This window comes from Acanthopagrus latus, chromosome 9 (assembly GCF_904848185.1).
Source record: "Acanthopagrus latus isolate v.2019 chromosome 9, fAcaLat1.1, whole genome shotgun sequence".
Classification (NCBI taxonomy): Eukaryota; Metazoa; Chordata; class Actinopteri; order Spariformes; family Sparidae; genus Acanthopagrus; species Acanthopagrus latus.
This window is the reverse complement of record NC_051047.1, coordinates 24,178,352-24,194,071: the sequence shown is the minus strand read 5'-3', so window position 1 is coordinate 24,194,071 and position 15,720 is coordinate 24,178,352. Positions and strand designations below refer to the sequence as shown.

The 15,720-nt window shown below is 39.3% G+C and overlaps 2 protein-coding genes across 5 annotated transcripts; one reads left to right on the top strand and one right to left on the bottom strand.

Annotated features, from left to right (window-relative positions):
• Window positions 1–108: 108 nt before the first annotated feature.
• Window positions 109–8,427, top strand: parp9 (poly(ADP-ribose) polymerase family member 9). Its single transcript, XM_037108783.1, has 8 exons — window positions 109–250; window positions 1,859–2,735; window positions 3,131–3,373; window positions 3,674–3,889; window positions 4,424–4,490; window positions 6,689–7,167; window positions 7,316–7,475; window positions 7,652–8,427. The coding sequence occupies exons 2-8, from the start codon at window positions 1,872–1,874 to the stop codon at window positions 7,918–7,920; spliced, it is 2,298 nt and encodes a 765-aa protein (XP_036964678.1). The 5' UTR covers window positions 109–250; window positions 1,859–1,871; the 3' UTR covers window positions 7,921–8,427.
• A 487-nt stretch (window positions 8,428–8,914) lies between these two features.
• faima (Fas apoptotic inhibitory molecule a) lies at window positions 8,915–14,873 on the bottom strand. 4 transcript variants are annotated; one of them, XM_037108784.1, is made up of 5 exons: window positions 14,716–14,873; window positions 13,382–13,515; window positions 13,070–13,298; window positions 11,353–11,402; window positions 8,915–11,091 (listed from the first exon to the last, which is right to left on the bottom strand). In XM_037108784.1, the coding sequence occupies exons 2-5, from the start codon at window positions 13,493–13,495 to the stop codon at window positions 10,942–10,944; spliced, it is 543 nt and encodes a 180-aa protein (XP_036964679.1). In that variant the 5' UTR covers window positions 13,496–13,515; window positions 14,716–14,873; the 3' UTR covers window positions 8,915–10,941. The 4 variants fall into 4 exon arrangements, with proteins under 4 accessions (XP_036964679.1, XP_036964680.1, XP_036964681.1 ...); XM_037108785.1 differs by having other exon boundaries at window positions 13,382–13,512; window positions 14,716–14,872; XM_037108786.1 differs by having other exon boundaries at window positions 14,817–14,871.
• Between the last annotated feature and the right edge of the window lie 847 nt (window positions 14,874–15,720).

Sequence of the window (15,720 nt, the reverse complement as noted above, 5' to 3'; positions counted from 1 at the left end):
CTTTTGATTCCTAGGAAATCACCCGCTGACAGTGTTTATGGCGTTCATCGTCGGGTGCAGCCCAAGAAAAAGAAGTAGAGGAGGCGGTGGCGCGGAGTGGGCAGCAGATACAGACACACGATAAAGACATTTATACGAAACAATAGTCCGAGTGGCGAGGTAACGTTAGATGATTTAACGGTCAGTTTGAGAAGAGGTCCGCACTCTTTCCTTGCTGTTTCACTTTCCTCGGCACTTTCCAGTGTGCCCGGTGAGTATACGAACATCTCCGCACCAAATAACTTGCTTTAACGTTACACTTACGAATTGAAAAACATGTACTTAGTCGAGAAAACATGTTAGCATACCGTGTTCGTCACTGAAAACTAGCTTAAATGTTTTGCTGACTCGTAAAATGGTGCGTCAGGGTGCACGCGCTCATTAACTAACCAACCGTCCGATTTGTTTTTAAAATGGCGGTTTTATTAATTTCACGATGATTCAAATGCCTGAGGAGTCGAAAGAAACTTGTTAGCTCTGCAAGCAATACACATAATGTCACCTATCATCGTCTTTTGGACCTTTTTCTACTTATCGTAATCATATTTTGAGTGTCCCAGTGTTTTGTTTTTGTTTTTGTTTTGTTTTTTAAATATGCTAAAGCGGCTCACAGTTGGTGAAACGTTAACAAGAAGACAACTGTACATATATTTTTTGTTTACCTGTGAAACATGTTCATGTACATCTGCTCATTTGTACAAAATAAAAGTTAAGCTTGATTACTTTCTTGTCTACCACCTGCCATGCTGGACAGGTACTAGACTACACCTATCATTTCCTTTTACAACCCTGTATTGTAAAACGATAAACAAGCTAAACTTGTACCCTGAGTGCTGAGTACATAGTCTGTATATCACGGGAACACATTGAACTCATGAGACAGGACGGATAACCTATGTATTCTATACTGTCTCTGCCTCCATCTGCAGTAGGGAAAGGACGAGGAAACAAGTGTATGACTAAATATGCTAGTAAAGTTATTTTCCAGTGCATTGTTTAATATTTCAGACTGGATAGTAATGTGCATTTCAGTACTAGATGTTGAAATTATTATTTACACATGTAAAACTGTATGTGTAAATGGTTTCCTGGTTCTTAAAGGTGCACTATGTGGTTATGGGGAAGACATTTTAATCAGAAGCAACAGAAAGTAAAGTAAAGAGAAAGAGGCAACTAAACAAACAAAATAATCAGACTGTCTTTGTCTTCATGAATGACTGACTGACTGACTGAAAAAAACAGACTGAGCCTAAAGGACACAGTTTCATACTGTTTTTCTTTTGTTTATATATTTGGCGGACCCTGCCACCTTGTCTAGCTTCAAACAGTGTTCTGCGTACGTTATGTTCCTCGAGAACAGCTTCATTAATATTGTGAATATTAATGAGGTAATAACTTAGAATTTCTTCTCCAAAACACAGTGCCCATTCAGCCCTTTAGTGCTTTAATTTTTAAATAACGATGTAATATTTTTCCCATGTTTGTTTTTACTTTTAAATAACTGAAAAATCATGCCAGTAACTTGCTTCTTCAACTTATGTTGTTTTGAAGGAGTTTCATAAATGTCCACAGCAGTGGACATCATGCATCAACAGTATAAGAGATGTTACAAATCATTTTAACCAGATTATATAATAATAATTACAAAACTATAAGCTAGGTCTTTTGAAAAATGTATTTATAGGCTTTTTTTTTTTTGTAATCAGACCAAATGGGAACAATTAAAATGTTTAGTTGAACAGATGTTTGAAGTGTGATACCACCAAGTGTCAAATATATTAACAATTGTACAATTTACTCACTCAACATTTTTCTATAGCTGTTTAGGAACCATGCTGAGTAAGCTGGATCTTCATGGGCACGCAGTCGAGATTGTGAGACGATGTGGAGCTGCTGCTCTGAGTGATGTCATTGACAGCAAATTTGGTTGTGTTGCTACTTTCGATGGAGCGGATTTCGCACAGCAGAAAAAGCCAACTGTTATCCCAGAGAAAAGGTTTGAGTTCACGCTTCCAGCAGGTGTCACGGTGTCTGTGTGGAAGGCTGATCTCACCAATTGCCCTGTGGATGCTGTTGTGAATGCTGCTAATGAGGATCTTATGCATTTTGGCGGTCTTGCTTTAGCTCTGTCCAAGGCGGGCGGTCCACAAATCCAAAAAGAAAGTCAGGATCACATCTCTGCACATGGTGTCGTGAAAACAGGCAATGCAGTTGTCACTGGTGCTGGGTCACTACCATGTAAAATGATAATTCATGCTGTTGGCCCATGTCTTCCAGCATATGCCTCTCAGTCTGATCTCGCTCAAGCTGAAGGGTTGTTGAGGAAGACCATTTACAGCATTCTTGACAGAGTTAAAGAAAACAATCTGAATAGTGTTGCCATTCCTGCTGTAAGCTCTGGACTGTTCCACTACCCCCTGCCACAATGTGCAGACACCATTGTGTCAGCTGTGAAACACTACTATGGATACTATTCAGCACATCGTCTTAAAGAGATCCGGTTTGTGAACCATGACGAGCCCACGGTCAAGGAAATGTTGAGGGCCTGCCAGCAGATCTTGGGCTCCCAACAGTCCATGTCATACAGTCAGGCAGCCGGAGGCATGAGCAGAGGTGATGCTAAAACCTCAACAACTACTCTCCAGATGGGAAATGTCAGCCTGACACTGAAGTGGGGTCAAATTGAGGAACAGCAGGTACATTAATAACTGAATTGATTATTTACTTATTTCCTGAAATGTATGTTCAGCAGAATTTGCTTCATGTCATATGTTTTTTTATTTATTTATTTATTTTTTGCGGATTGCTGTTATTATCACAGATGCATTAGTGTCAGCATTTATGATGATTTTTTTTAGGAACATAATGCAGAAAATAATATTTGGGCTGATTTATGATAAGCTGTAACATTTCCTGGCATTTGACAAATAAATGTATGTATGTAAAAATATCAGCCTATATATTACTCTCCATTGTCATCAGCCCCAAAAGTCTGGTACTGTTGTGCTCTATGTCTGATTATCTATATCAAAAAGCTTTATCCTTGTTCTGTTAAATTTTCATTTAACATCATTGTGTTTCCATCCCTCAGACAGATGTCATCGTCAACACAATCGGAAACAAATTTGACCGAAAGCTGAACAGTGGTGTAGTTTCCAGTGCCATACTGAAGAAAGCTGGTGATAAATTACAAAAAGAAATTGTTAGTGCTCCTGCAACTGAATATGTCATCATGACAAGTGGCCAAAGGCTTCGATGCAAAGAGGTGTATCACACTTTTTGCCCCACGAAAGTGATGTACGCATCTCAGGCTCAGGAGGCAGCAGCACAAGAGGTAAGGTATAAGTTAAACTGTGAGAGGGCTTTTGAGTAAAAAAAACAATTTATATTGTTCACAGCCTAATATATCTCTAAATCTGTAAACAAATCAGATTTATGTTGCATTTCAAAAACATTGTTAATCTTCTTGGTGATATCAAGACAGCATATACTTGAAGCAGCAATACCTGGAGCTTATTGCACAGATGACTATGGAAAATGAGACAACTGAAAGTCAAGAATACACACTGTTAAGACAGTAAATATTATATATACACTGTTTTTTAACAAAACCTTTTATTTGTTTTTTTTACAGTTTCTTTTAAAATCAGTATTGGATTGCTTGTGGTTGGCAGCCGGAAAGGGCCACAAGTCAATTGCCTTTCCCGCCATCGGCACTGGAGCCCTCGGGTTCAGTAAAAAGGAAGTTGCCGACATCATGTCAGAGGCAGTGACCCGGTTTGCCAAAAAATCCTCAAAGAAGATGGATGTTTATTTTGTCATATTTCCTTCTGATGTCGACGTATTTAAGGTTGGTCACAAGATTTTATGTAGTGTGTGACTTCAATAGGAGGCAAAGTAAAAGTTTCCTTGACAGTAATAATAGTGGTCCTTGTATATGTTTCTTGAAAGTTCACTGTAAAATTGAGGTAAACTGCAAGCTGAAAATAAGAGAGAGCTGGTTGGAAACACAGTGAAACTCAGGTTTGTGTTTTTTAAGTATTAAAGCAGGTAAACCTATTCTTGTAAAAACACAAAATAAAATTGGGAACCTGAAAATCAGCATAATATGTCTCTTTTAATCTGAGAAGATCTTAATTATTATTAAAGAATTAGTATTAAATATTAAACCTGTGATGTTTTGATGAAAAATATATGCGTAAGGTGGAATGCGGTGTGAGACACTCCCTACACCTGCTAGGAATTGTTGGCTGTGTTTTTCCGGTTGCCCAAGTTCAGTTGCCAATGCTTTCTACCTGAATAATTCAAAGTGTTGTATATGCTCCCTGAATTGTCTCACATAAAATACAACATAAATAATAAAGTAATGATCTTCTCTTTTTAGGCTTTTGAGGAGAAAATGAGAACTTTCCCACAAAAGCCATCCTATCCCAGCCTCACACCTGGACCTGGTAAAACAATATTTCACGTATTATTTGTTGCATACAAAGTGGGCCTTTAACGTAGGTACTGGAAGATCTTGTACAATCTGAAGCAGTGCACAACACAAGCAGTATCCAAATTTACTGTATTTAATCATTTCAATGCTGTCACAGGGATCGATCACTGTGAACGATTGCTGCACAGATCAGCAAAAAACAACAACTTTTATGTTGTCATGACATTTATGTCTGCATATAATTAGTCTCTGGTATTTTAAATCACTTTTCACTGTAGAGGTGGCCATAGAAAACAGTAAAGCTTATGTTGAACAGCTGTTGTACAGATTATTAGCTTAGTGGGAATTAATGCTTGTACAGTGGTGCCCAAGTGATCCTATAGTGCTGGGCGGTATACCGGTTCATACCGAATACCGGTGTATATTTTCGTAGTGATGCGAATTTTATAAAATACTGCCATAACGCTGTATTTGATTACACAACGTTCAGAACGCTGCGCTGTGGGACACTGTTTCAGACCGAAACCTTTTCAATGTTGCGCTTCTAAACAGGCATGATGCGACGGCCAGGCGTAGTGGGGGTAAACGGTAGTGCTCTGGTGTTATGTTGCGGTGAAGATTGATAGGAAAGACATTGCAGTTCATCACTTCATCCGCAGACGTCAAGATAAGCAACTGGAAAGCTGCTGAGATCCGGGAGGTGCTAGCTCTCCTCGGTCTCTGTAGCTGTCTGCTTGTTTGCGGCTAATGCTCGCTACTTTCAAATTAAAAGCCCCCCGCTAGCAACCCTGTTCTAAACTCCAATGGGGCGCAACGTAAAGCTCTTATTGCTTGAGGCAGCTAACAAAGAGGCGAGGTGCTCCGCCGCACGCTTCCTTGAATGGCGGGGGTTTAACATCGGCGCGTGTTTGACTGAGGAGGCGAGAATATTGGCCACAGGGCTATAATTAAGTAAATCTATTAATTGTTGCCACATTTCTTCTGATACATATGTTATATGTCACTGTTCACGCCCAACTTCATGCGTCACGTCATGTCACATGTTTACGCCGACCTCAGTGGCGCTTTTTGGGGAGAAGGAATGGAATGGAGGAAAATTGCACATCCCTTATACCTTTACCTTGCAGCACATGTGCCGCCTTTTCAATCTTAAAGGGGCTAGCAATTCCTCTCTCAACCAGTAGACAATGCTGTGAACACCTGATTATGCATGGGAAAAAAATACTGTCATATACCGTGAAACCGTAGGAATTTTGAAAAATACCGTGATATACATTTTTGGTCATACCGCCCAGCACTATGATCCTATATCACAGCACTGATTGTGGACTTAGAGAACATTTCACACTAAAATGACAGTTCAATCTTTATCTTCTCATCCCCATCCTGATGGAAAGTTGGGTAAGGTTTTGTGTCCCACAAACCATTTATGGAGCCTCACAGAAAAACAGCCCTGCCGCCTTCTCCTAAACAAGGAGTAGGTGGAGACTTTAAGTCATTGAAAAAAAAAAAAAACATTCATAAAATGGCTTGATACTGATAGTTATGTGTTATGTGTTACTCTTTGGAAGCCCAGAGATCCCAAATAGATTTGAAAATGTTATTTACCCAATTTTTCAAGCTATATTTTTCACTGTAGCTGCCATGTTAAAAGTGTTAGCATACACATGTACACAGTCAGTAACATATCAAGGGTATAATAACTTTAAAAAAAAAAAAAAAAAAAACATTTGGGACCTTTGACCTTCCAGAGACTTGTATCCCCATCAGTTGTTTAGGAGAATGCTTCAGTGCTGTTTTCAGCATGAAATGTGAGTAAATAATGCAGAAATTTTAATTTTTGGTTAACTTAACCTTTAAGTTTACAGCAATTTAGGATTACTTTTTTAATAATTTCAACATTTATTGTTCAATAATTAATTTCCACAATGTTGATAATTCTTACATTACTTTCACTGATGTCTGTAGCCTGCTCCACACAAAATAGTGAGCTAAAACAAAATATAATCAGTGAAATAGATCTTGTGCAGACAAGTATTTCACAAAAAGATTATGTAAATGTTGTTTCTTGATGATCTCTTCTGCATTTGTTCACAACACCCCTTGGCTGTGACGGCATGAACACACTATTATAGAATAACTTTGACAGAATCAAGTGTGGGAATGTGATCACTGCAAAAATTCCACCAATTATGATGTCTACCCCACCAGAACCTGAGGGCAGAGGTGATTTCCATCGCAGCCGAGGTCCCACTCCACAGATCAGCCTAAGGGGCCCCTCCCATGAAGCAGAACGTGAGGCTGAACAATGGCTCCGAGGCATTTTCTTTGAGTCCTCAGGCTTTTACACAATCTGCAACAACTTCATTCTGCACTTCGGCGAAGAAGAACAATCACAGCTGTCCCGACTGATGGAAAAGTATTCAGTTTCCATTGAGGAGTCATTCGAAACAAGTCGTGCAAGCATAATCGTACAAGGGAAGTCAGCTGTAGATGTTGCAGTTGCTGGGTTGCAGGTGGAGGCTCAACTCATCAACATCCAGAAGGAGTTTGTCAAAGAGGAAGCGAGTGCCATTTTCAAGATGATATCTCAGGATGTGTCCTTTGAAAAGAAGGCACTCAGTGACTCAAGCTACGAGTTCTCAGACAGGATGTCTGCCTTCAAACATATGTTGCTGCGGGCAGCGAAGGTACAGTATATGTAAATGCAACATGCATGATGATATTGTAGGAAACTCTATTTTTATGTGTCTTCACATAGTTTCATTAAGCAGTTTCAGTTATTTCTTCAAATAGAGTAGAGTGTGTACTTATGCTTCACTTATGCTGTACTTTTAGGTGGACAGAGTGGAGAATGCTGCACTGGAGAAGCTCTTTGAGCACAAGAAAGAACAGCTAGGCTGCTTCAAACCTAAAACAATGTATCAGCGCATCCCTGCACAGTTCATTGACATGGTTAGCCGTGTCGGATTCCACACAGAGTTCGCTCCACCTGATGGTATGATTATACTAACTATTACAAAAAGAATTTAGCCATGGAAATTCTTTACAACTGGTACTTGATGATTTTCTGGGTTAAAATTGGAAAACATAGAAAACAGTAATAAAATAGTAATAAAAAACATATATAAACAATCCAATTATTATTTCTTTTGTGTCTTCCTCTGACTAAAGACCCAGCATATGGAGAGGGCATCTACTTTGCCAGCAGCCCGAAAAAGGCCATGGATGTGTGGAAGGGGCCAAAGAAGGGGTATCTGCACTTCGTGGAGGCCGAGGTGCTGACAGGAAACTCCACCCTCGGTCAAAGGGATTTCATTCTGCCACCTCTCGTGGGGAAAGACTCACTGAAGATGTATGACAGCCTGAGCGGACCTGAGATCTCTGTCATATTCAATGGTCATCAAGCTCTGCCCAAGTACATTATCACCTGTGAGGTCTGAAAAGTGATTTCAGTGTCTCTCGTTGTCTTGTTGTGGTGCAAACACAAATTTAAGAATCTTCCTTTAGATTGTAATTACTATCAGAAAGCGATAGCTGATTGCATTCCACACTGAAACAATATGAGTGCGGAGAAATCAAATGTGTCAGATATTTGTTTTTCTTACAGCTGAACATTGGACGGCTGCAGCTTGATTAAGAATTTTGTCATTACAACATATTATATATTTTTTTTCCTTATTATACAATCACACCATATATGCAGTCAGTATAACAGCAACATATTACACTAGTGATGACATAACATTTAAGTTGATTTTGCCTTTTTACTCTACAAAGACTAATGTAATCCTTTTATATAGCAGGTGATTCTTGGTCAGCAGCTATGGGTTCTCTATTTAGGTATGGTTACAAATACATGATTATGTATGTAATTGTAAAATGATCATAAAACAATGATAATGTCAAATTGTGCCTGATGACATCAAAATTAAAACATGTAAATTAAGTTTGATGCATATTCTTTGGAATTTGTTTTAAGTGGGCAGATCAAAGTGGGACCCTGTGGCCAAACTTGTTCAATTTAATAAAAAAAAAATATATATATATATATATAAATCTGTTCATGCTGTCCCACATCAGAACTTGTTCTCTGTTTTCTGGTAGAGTGACATTTTACTGAGGCATAAACACTCAAAAATTTAGATCAGAAAAAATAAATCTTCAGGTTTTTTCTCTCACATTTGACCAGTTTTGGCCCTCTGAGGAAGAAGTTCTGGGGACCCCTGATCCAAACAGTTTCTTTTTGACACCTAACTATGATCCCTACATACACCTAAAGTCCCAACAAAACATCAGACTATGAAACAAAGATCATGATTTTTTACTTGTTTTTTCTGTTTACTAATAATTTATATATTAAGATCATTTATGAAGCTCAACAACAAAACCTGATCATACAGTTAGCATTTTACAAACATGTAGCACAACAGTGAACAAAATGAAAGACATTTATTAACATAAATCTTTTATATGGGATATGAAATTGATTTTTAATGATGCAGTAACACAAGTCTTTGAAAACACAGTCTATTGAGCATTAAAGTTCATCCTTGATCTTGGATATAGTTCAATCACATACAAAAAAATATTCCTCAAGGTCCATTTAGTAGTGTTTACTGGAGCTTTCAGCTGCATCTCACAGTGACCAGTGGATGTAGTTTCCCTGTTGTCATGGAGACTTTGTCAAGTGGGTGGACCTTAGATGTTTTCTGTTTTTCTATTGGCCAAACCAGACACACTGTATTTCACTAGTGCACAATAAATAGTAAATGCCACTCTTTTTAAAATGTAAACAAACAGAGATACGCTGGAGAAATTTTCATTATTTAAGTTATAACTATAAAAATGTTCATCTTTAAATCCGTATAAGCGCATCAGCATCTGGCCTGTACATAGAAAACAGTTCATTTGACAGCACAACAGACTTCCACACATCTCTGAGGATGACACAGTCTCCAAAGTATTAATGAATATCAGCAAGCGATTTACTTCAGCTGTGTGTGATACACTACAGGCAGTAAAGTCACATCTGAGTGATTGTCTATGAAGTTGTAACAGCTATTTAGTTGTAGACGAGGATGTTTTGACACATCTACAGCAGCCTGCTAAAAGCTAATTACATGTTACAGTAATATCAACTGGCTGATCATACAAACACCACTTAACACGTCAACATAGGACTAAAACAAAGATCACTCCCGAGCAGTGCATGCTAGAGTGATGCTACATTCAAGGAATCATCTTGTACCCTGGTATTTGACCTTCTACTGCGCAACATTAAAAAAAATACAAGAAAGCGAGCACAGAGAGCAGAGGGAACAGGATGAGTCTTGGGATTACTGAGCCCTGTTGTTGTACAGTGGGGGGCTGTTTTCTACAAAGTAACAACAGTTTCAGAACACCAGCTGCTCATGTAATCGACTGCAGGGCAAAGCCAGGCTGAGTTAGATAAATATGGCACATCTGGCCTCCAGTATTGATAAAAGCACTGAAATTCTGTGTTGACATCAGGGGTTTTCAAAGTCAGGTTGTGGGCCTCACCGTCAGACAAAGGCTTGCTCACTGTGGGATCCTGATTATGTCATTGATGCTTTTCTGTGCTCACTAGGTTGCAGACTCATGTTACATTGCTGTGTGTTCACACGGCCTGTAAGTCTTACCTCACAGAGTTCTAGAAGACTAGACGTTAAGGATGCTACGCTCGAATCCTGGGATAAAGTCTTGCTGATGTGTTCCAGGTTACACGTCGTATACACATAGCAAATCTAACAAATAGAATTCGTCAAACGTTAGCATTCAACCACTTCCTAGCCCACACTACTAGTGGTACCTTTAATGCTAACTTTAGCTGTTGTCTACTGGAAGCCAATGGGTTATAAAGTTTGTTGTTTTTACCATAAAATATGGTCTCTCCAGATTTTCATCATCTATTCTTTCTGCAGTTGCTGAGAAAAGAAATTTGTCAGATTCCCTACGTTTGTAGGATTTGCTACCTGGAACAAAGAAGCATGACATTTCAGCTTTCCACCCGGAGAGTGATGTCACAGGAAATAGGCTATTATCTCCATTTCCATTCAATGAGTTTCACCAGAAACTATTTGGAGGCCCACTGCCCACTTTTAAAATCTGTACATGTTTAGAACTCAAGACAGTATTTCAGTGTGAAAATTACATTTTCATACAGTAAATCCTTTTTTTCTGACTGAAATTCATGGCTGCACCCTGTCCCCTATAACTGCCCAGACAGCAGGTCTCGTCTTTCTCTTGTGGTTTATTAGTTACACAACAACATTTGCAGTACCAATGTATGGGTAATATACCCTCACAAGCATGGCCATCCAAACATAGGAGTGTATATGAGCTGGTCCCTGACCCCCAACAGCTTTATATGAGATTCCTCTACTCTTCACAGACACCAAGAGTCACACGTACAAACCAGATCTCTGCTTTCACATACACAGTCACTCTGTGCACTCAGCTATCTCTGTGCCATCTACCAGCAGCGTGTGAATGATCCCGTCTCTTCTCTTCCCGCTGCTCACAGCCTTCACGCAGCAGTTGTGGTCTCCCAGTGTGAAATGTGTTTCCGTGCCGTCATCAACAAACTCCCCCTGCAGGCACAAATTGGGCAAACGTGTGGACAAAACACAGGAATCATTTAGTTTGTATTCTCAGCTCTGGAGCTTTTCAATTGCAGACAACTGTAGAACCACAGGGTGATAGTTGCTTTCTACAAGTATAAGTTCAAGTGTTCATAGTGCTTACTTCAGGAGACATGTATTTACTGTTGATTTTAAATACCCTCGACACCAGAATTACCATATAATTTAACACAGAGATGAGGAAGTATCAGTTACTGTTGTTATACTTACTGCAGTCTCTATGTTTTGTCCATTACACCAAATATCCATGGTGTCTTTCTCTGAAAGAAAGTAAACAAACACACACTGAATCAATGAGACATGCAACTCTTGGGCAACAACAGAATGTGATGTGACTTCCAGCTAACTGTTGTTAAACAGGTTCAGTATTTTCATACCAGGTTTGAGTCTGTGTTTATTTTTAAAGCTGTCAGGCGTGGTGTGAGAATGTTTGAGTGAATCTGATCCTCTTGTTTCATGCAACAACAAAAAAGGGAGCACTGCTACAATTGGTATAATCTGTCTTGAATCACTTCCAGGGTTCCTTGACACCTGTCCTTTCGGACATATGTCATAATAGTTTCTGCTCACATGATACTTCAAGCTAGAACAACAAAATACTAATAAGCAATAGACAGAATTTGCAGAACATGGACTAATAACAAAAAATGTATATCTATAAAAAAATTGATTTTGAGATTCTCAAACAAGTAAGTTATTTATTTCTTAACCTCAGAGACTGTGATGAAAAACATTAAATTCTCTGTCGTGGAATAACTGTTGAAAAAGTAAATCAAACTGTCAACACACTTTTAATCTGTACATATGGTTGTGGTTCCAGTTCATGAAAGACCTTTAGACACAATCACTGTATTTGAAAGACAAACATTTTGCTTGGCAATCCTCCAACTGGCCAATACAGACCAGGCCAAGAGTCCACACATGGTCTCATAGCATATTTAGATGGTTAAGATAATACTGTACATATGAGGTAAACTTACAAGGTTCTTTGTAGTTGTATTAGTAAGGTCTAGTAGGATGTGAGTGTATCACTTGACATGACCTGTCAGGTGACCTCTCTGCACCAAAACAACACACATGGGAGATGTGTACAGTGCACTTTTTAAAATGTTTTGTACAAACATCATGCTAATGTTTACTTTGAATCATCTGAGTTAAAACAGTGAAACAAAGAAGGAAATACCTTCCTGCAAAATTTTAAACTCTTAACATTTGCTTTCTACTTACAAAGTAACAATGCTTAAAACACCAATTGATGAAGGGAAACATTTTCATGAATGTACTCTTACACTAATACATTTTTGTCCATGTAGCCATTTTTATAGCCGTTAATATTTATAGGTATTTAGCGCACACTAATGTATTGTAGTTCTTATGTCGTGCACATGTTTCAGGTGTTATGCCACCTGATCAGCTGTAAGCAGTATAATTATAAGAAGGATTAACTTGACCAGATGACAGAGACAACGTCGGGCTTAGAGCCGTTAAAGAGCTTAGCCTCAGCTCCAACACAATATCAGTGGCCGCTTCTGAATGGGCAGAAGTCACACTATGCTAATTATCAAGCCAATGTCTATCCTGATTGATTACCTTGATATACAGTCAATTACAGCACTGTTCCTATGTACAATTTTGAGGTATTTTACTTCAGTATTTCCTTTTACTGCTACTTCTCTACTCCCTCTCCACTACATATATGATACATTCATTTACTAGTCACTTTGCAGATGCATATTATTAAGTGTCTGAAGGCTATTCATTGTGGTGTGTTTTGGTGGGCCATTGAGTAAGAGGATGCTGCATCAGAGCCAAAGTAGCGCATATTTAAATGAATCAATCTGACTGAAAAATACAGCCCAGATAATCTGTCAAATCCTACAAGTCACAGTACAGCAGGTGAATAATGTACAAATACAGACAGGCTCACCCAGGACCACCCTGCAGTCAGTGCCGTCCAGGTTGAGAACCCACGTGCTGGTGACCTTTGACCTGTTCTCCATGTACTTCTTCAGGCTCTTCCCGTTGATCTCCAAGGTGTACTCGTAGGCAAAACCGCTGACTGCATCGATGTTGATGGTCGCCTTGGTTTCCGACTTGCCCACACTGAATGTCTCCTTCCCCACAAGCTTGAACATCCAGTCTCGTCTCAGGATCTCCTGCAGAATGACGTGAAATCAGGAATCACAAACAGCTGCTTATAGCACTGTTATCTCAGTAATGAAACGCTGTGTGACGTTACCTTTCCATCGATGAGGATGACCCTCTTTCCGGTGGTCGTGCCGTGTTCAAACTCTATCCTGTGGACTCCATCACTCAGTGCCACCTCCCACACGCCAGCAAGATCATTCGACATCCTGCCGTGTTCAGACGCTGCTGGAGACGAACAACAAAACAACTAGACTGCCAAATGTCGAGACAAATGCATGACCAACCTGAAGTGTGTTACCCAACTAACCTAGCTAAGATACCAGACCGACGGTAGCTAGCTGGCTAGCAAATAACAAAGACGTAAAACCTAATCATATTTTTCGGTGCAGGTTCAAACATAACCCCCTCATATAAACACAACTAACGAAATACAATAATTTAACGATTTAGCCTGATGTATGCTCCTGAGTGAAAATGGCTAAAGATTATGTGGGAAGCTGTAGTTAGTGGTTGCGTTACAACTTCCGGTGTTAGGTTCGCCCTTTCAAAATAAGTGTTGTAAATTGGCGAGTACTTTATGTATTCAAACAAAAAGCAAGTGGCTCTCATGTGAGGTTTCTATCAAAACACTCATCAACAACAGCAGTCTTATAAAATCATCGATGTATCTAAGAAATTATCAGAAGAAGAATGGGGATCTCACAGAGCCAATGGGGGCCACGCATGGACACGGGAAGTTGGAGTGCATAAGGGCAGAAACATCCCCTAAAACTACGACCATATGACCATGTTTTTCACACAAGAAAGGAAAAAACTCCGTGTAAAACACTTGCCGAATTTACAAGAAGGCCCGAATAATTAAGAATTTGTCACAGACAGCGTTTCAAAAAGTTTATAAAGTTACTCCTAACTCAACAACTAAGAGAATTGAGAGATTTTGTAAGGTAGTTTGGGACATTTCTTTCTCCGTTCATCTCCCTTGCAGAGGTATGGTGATTTTCACATTTGCCTTCTGTTGTAGTGCAAAGCGTTTTTAATCTATAAACCCGAATGTCACACACAGTTACTACGACAGTTACCAAGACATCGAATATAGAATGATTCCTCAGCACAGCACCCTTAACTGTGACTGACTTCCAGGGTCCCTACTCTTTAACCAGACTAATATGCCTACCAAATACTGACATACAGACATCTCGTAAAGCCAGAGCACTGAAACATTATCAGTTCACGGTCCGTTTGCTACCAAACTGTCCCTACATTTTGAAATGAAGCGGAAGCACTGCTGCGTCAGTCAAACACTAGGCTGCCTATCTTTTCAGTAGCTCTGACCGCTAGTTACCGGTCTGTTACCTTCTGAGCAACAGGAGGATAACGGTAGCCATTAACTCAGGAATATCATCCGTCATTGCACTTCGGGGTTACCTTAAAAGTCCTGAAGTAAGCGCTCTATCTCTGTGGCTAACAAATCATCAGCAGGCCACTTTAGCGAAGTTTATTCACAGGTAGCTAGTCAGCTAGCTTACCGCACAGAGTCCATAGACGAGCTGTGGTGGCTATGCTGTTGCTATGGTAACATGATATCCGCCTACGTACACGCTTAGCCACGCCCCCACTCAGGAGAAAGCCATTGAGACTTTTTTTTTTTTCAAGAAAGACACAATAAAAAGGCAGAATACACATCATTTGGGTTCAACAAAAAGAGAAGCGACAGGGAGGTTACTGACAAGAAAGCTCAAGCATCAGGGTGCAGATAACACAATTACAGCAATTAGAACATATTATAGAATAAACACATCATCCAAAGAGATTAATGCAGTTTTCAAAAACTTCTGTCTATACTTATAGGCTATTGTGTGGCATTTTGGATTATTGCAGACTTTTATGTGCTCTTTCACATAATCAAATTTATAGGCTAACGACAATGTGACTGCTCCCAAAAGGCACAATACCTGGATGTTTAAATCATATTCCTGTTTGTGTCCTCTGTGAATTATATATGATGGCTTTACAGTATGTCCCAACAAGAGCCTTCACAGCACAGAGAAAAGGTCAAATAATTATAGACTTCCAGGTTAAAAATTACATTTACAGGCAGCTGAAAATGTGACTGTCAAATAATGGACACATGTAGGCATAGCTGTCTGAAGATCTCAGGACTGGCTTGTTGTGATGACAGTAAGGAGCAGTATGAATTTGACAGATGTGTGAGCTATCTTTTATGTTAAACACAAGGGGCAGAGTATTATTTATCTATAATAAAGGTGGTTTTAACACAAAGATAAAACCTGGGAAAAAAAGAAGAAGCAAATTACATGTCACCAGACACTATCTATTAATGAGACTAGGAAAAGATGTCAAGATCAGTAATTCAGGAGTTTTATGATTTGGTGGAAAATGGCTCCATCTTCTGACAGAGCAGCCTCATGT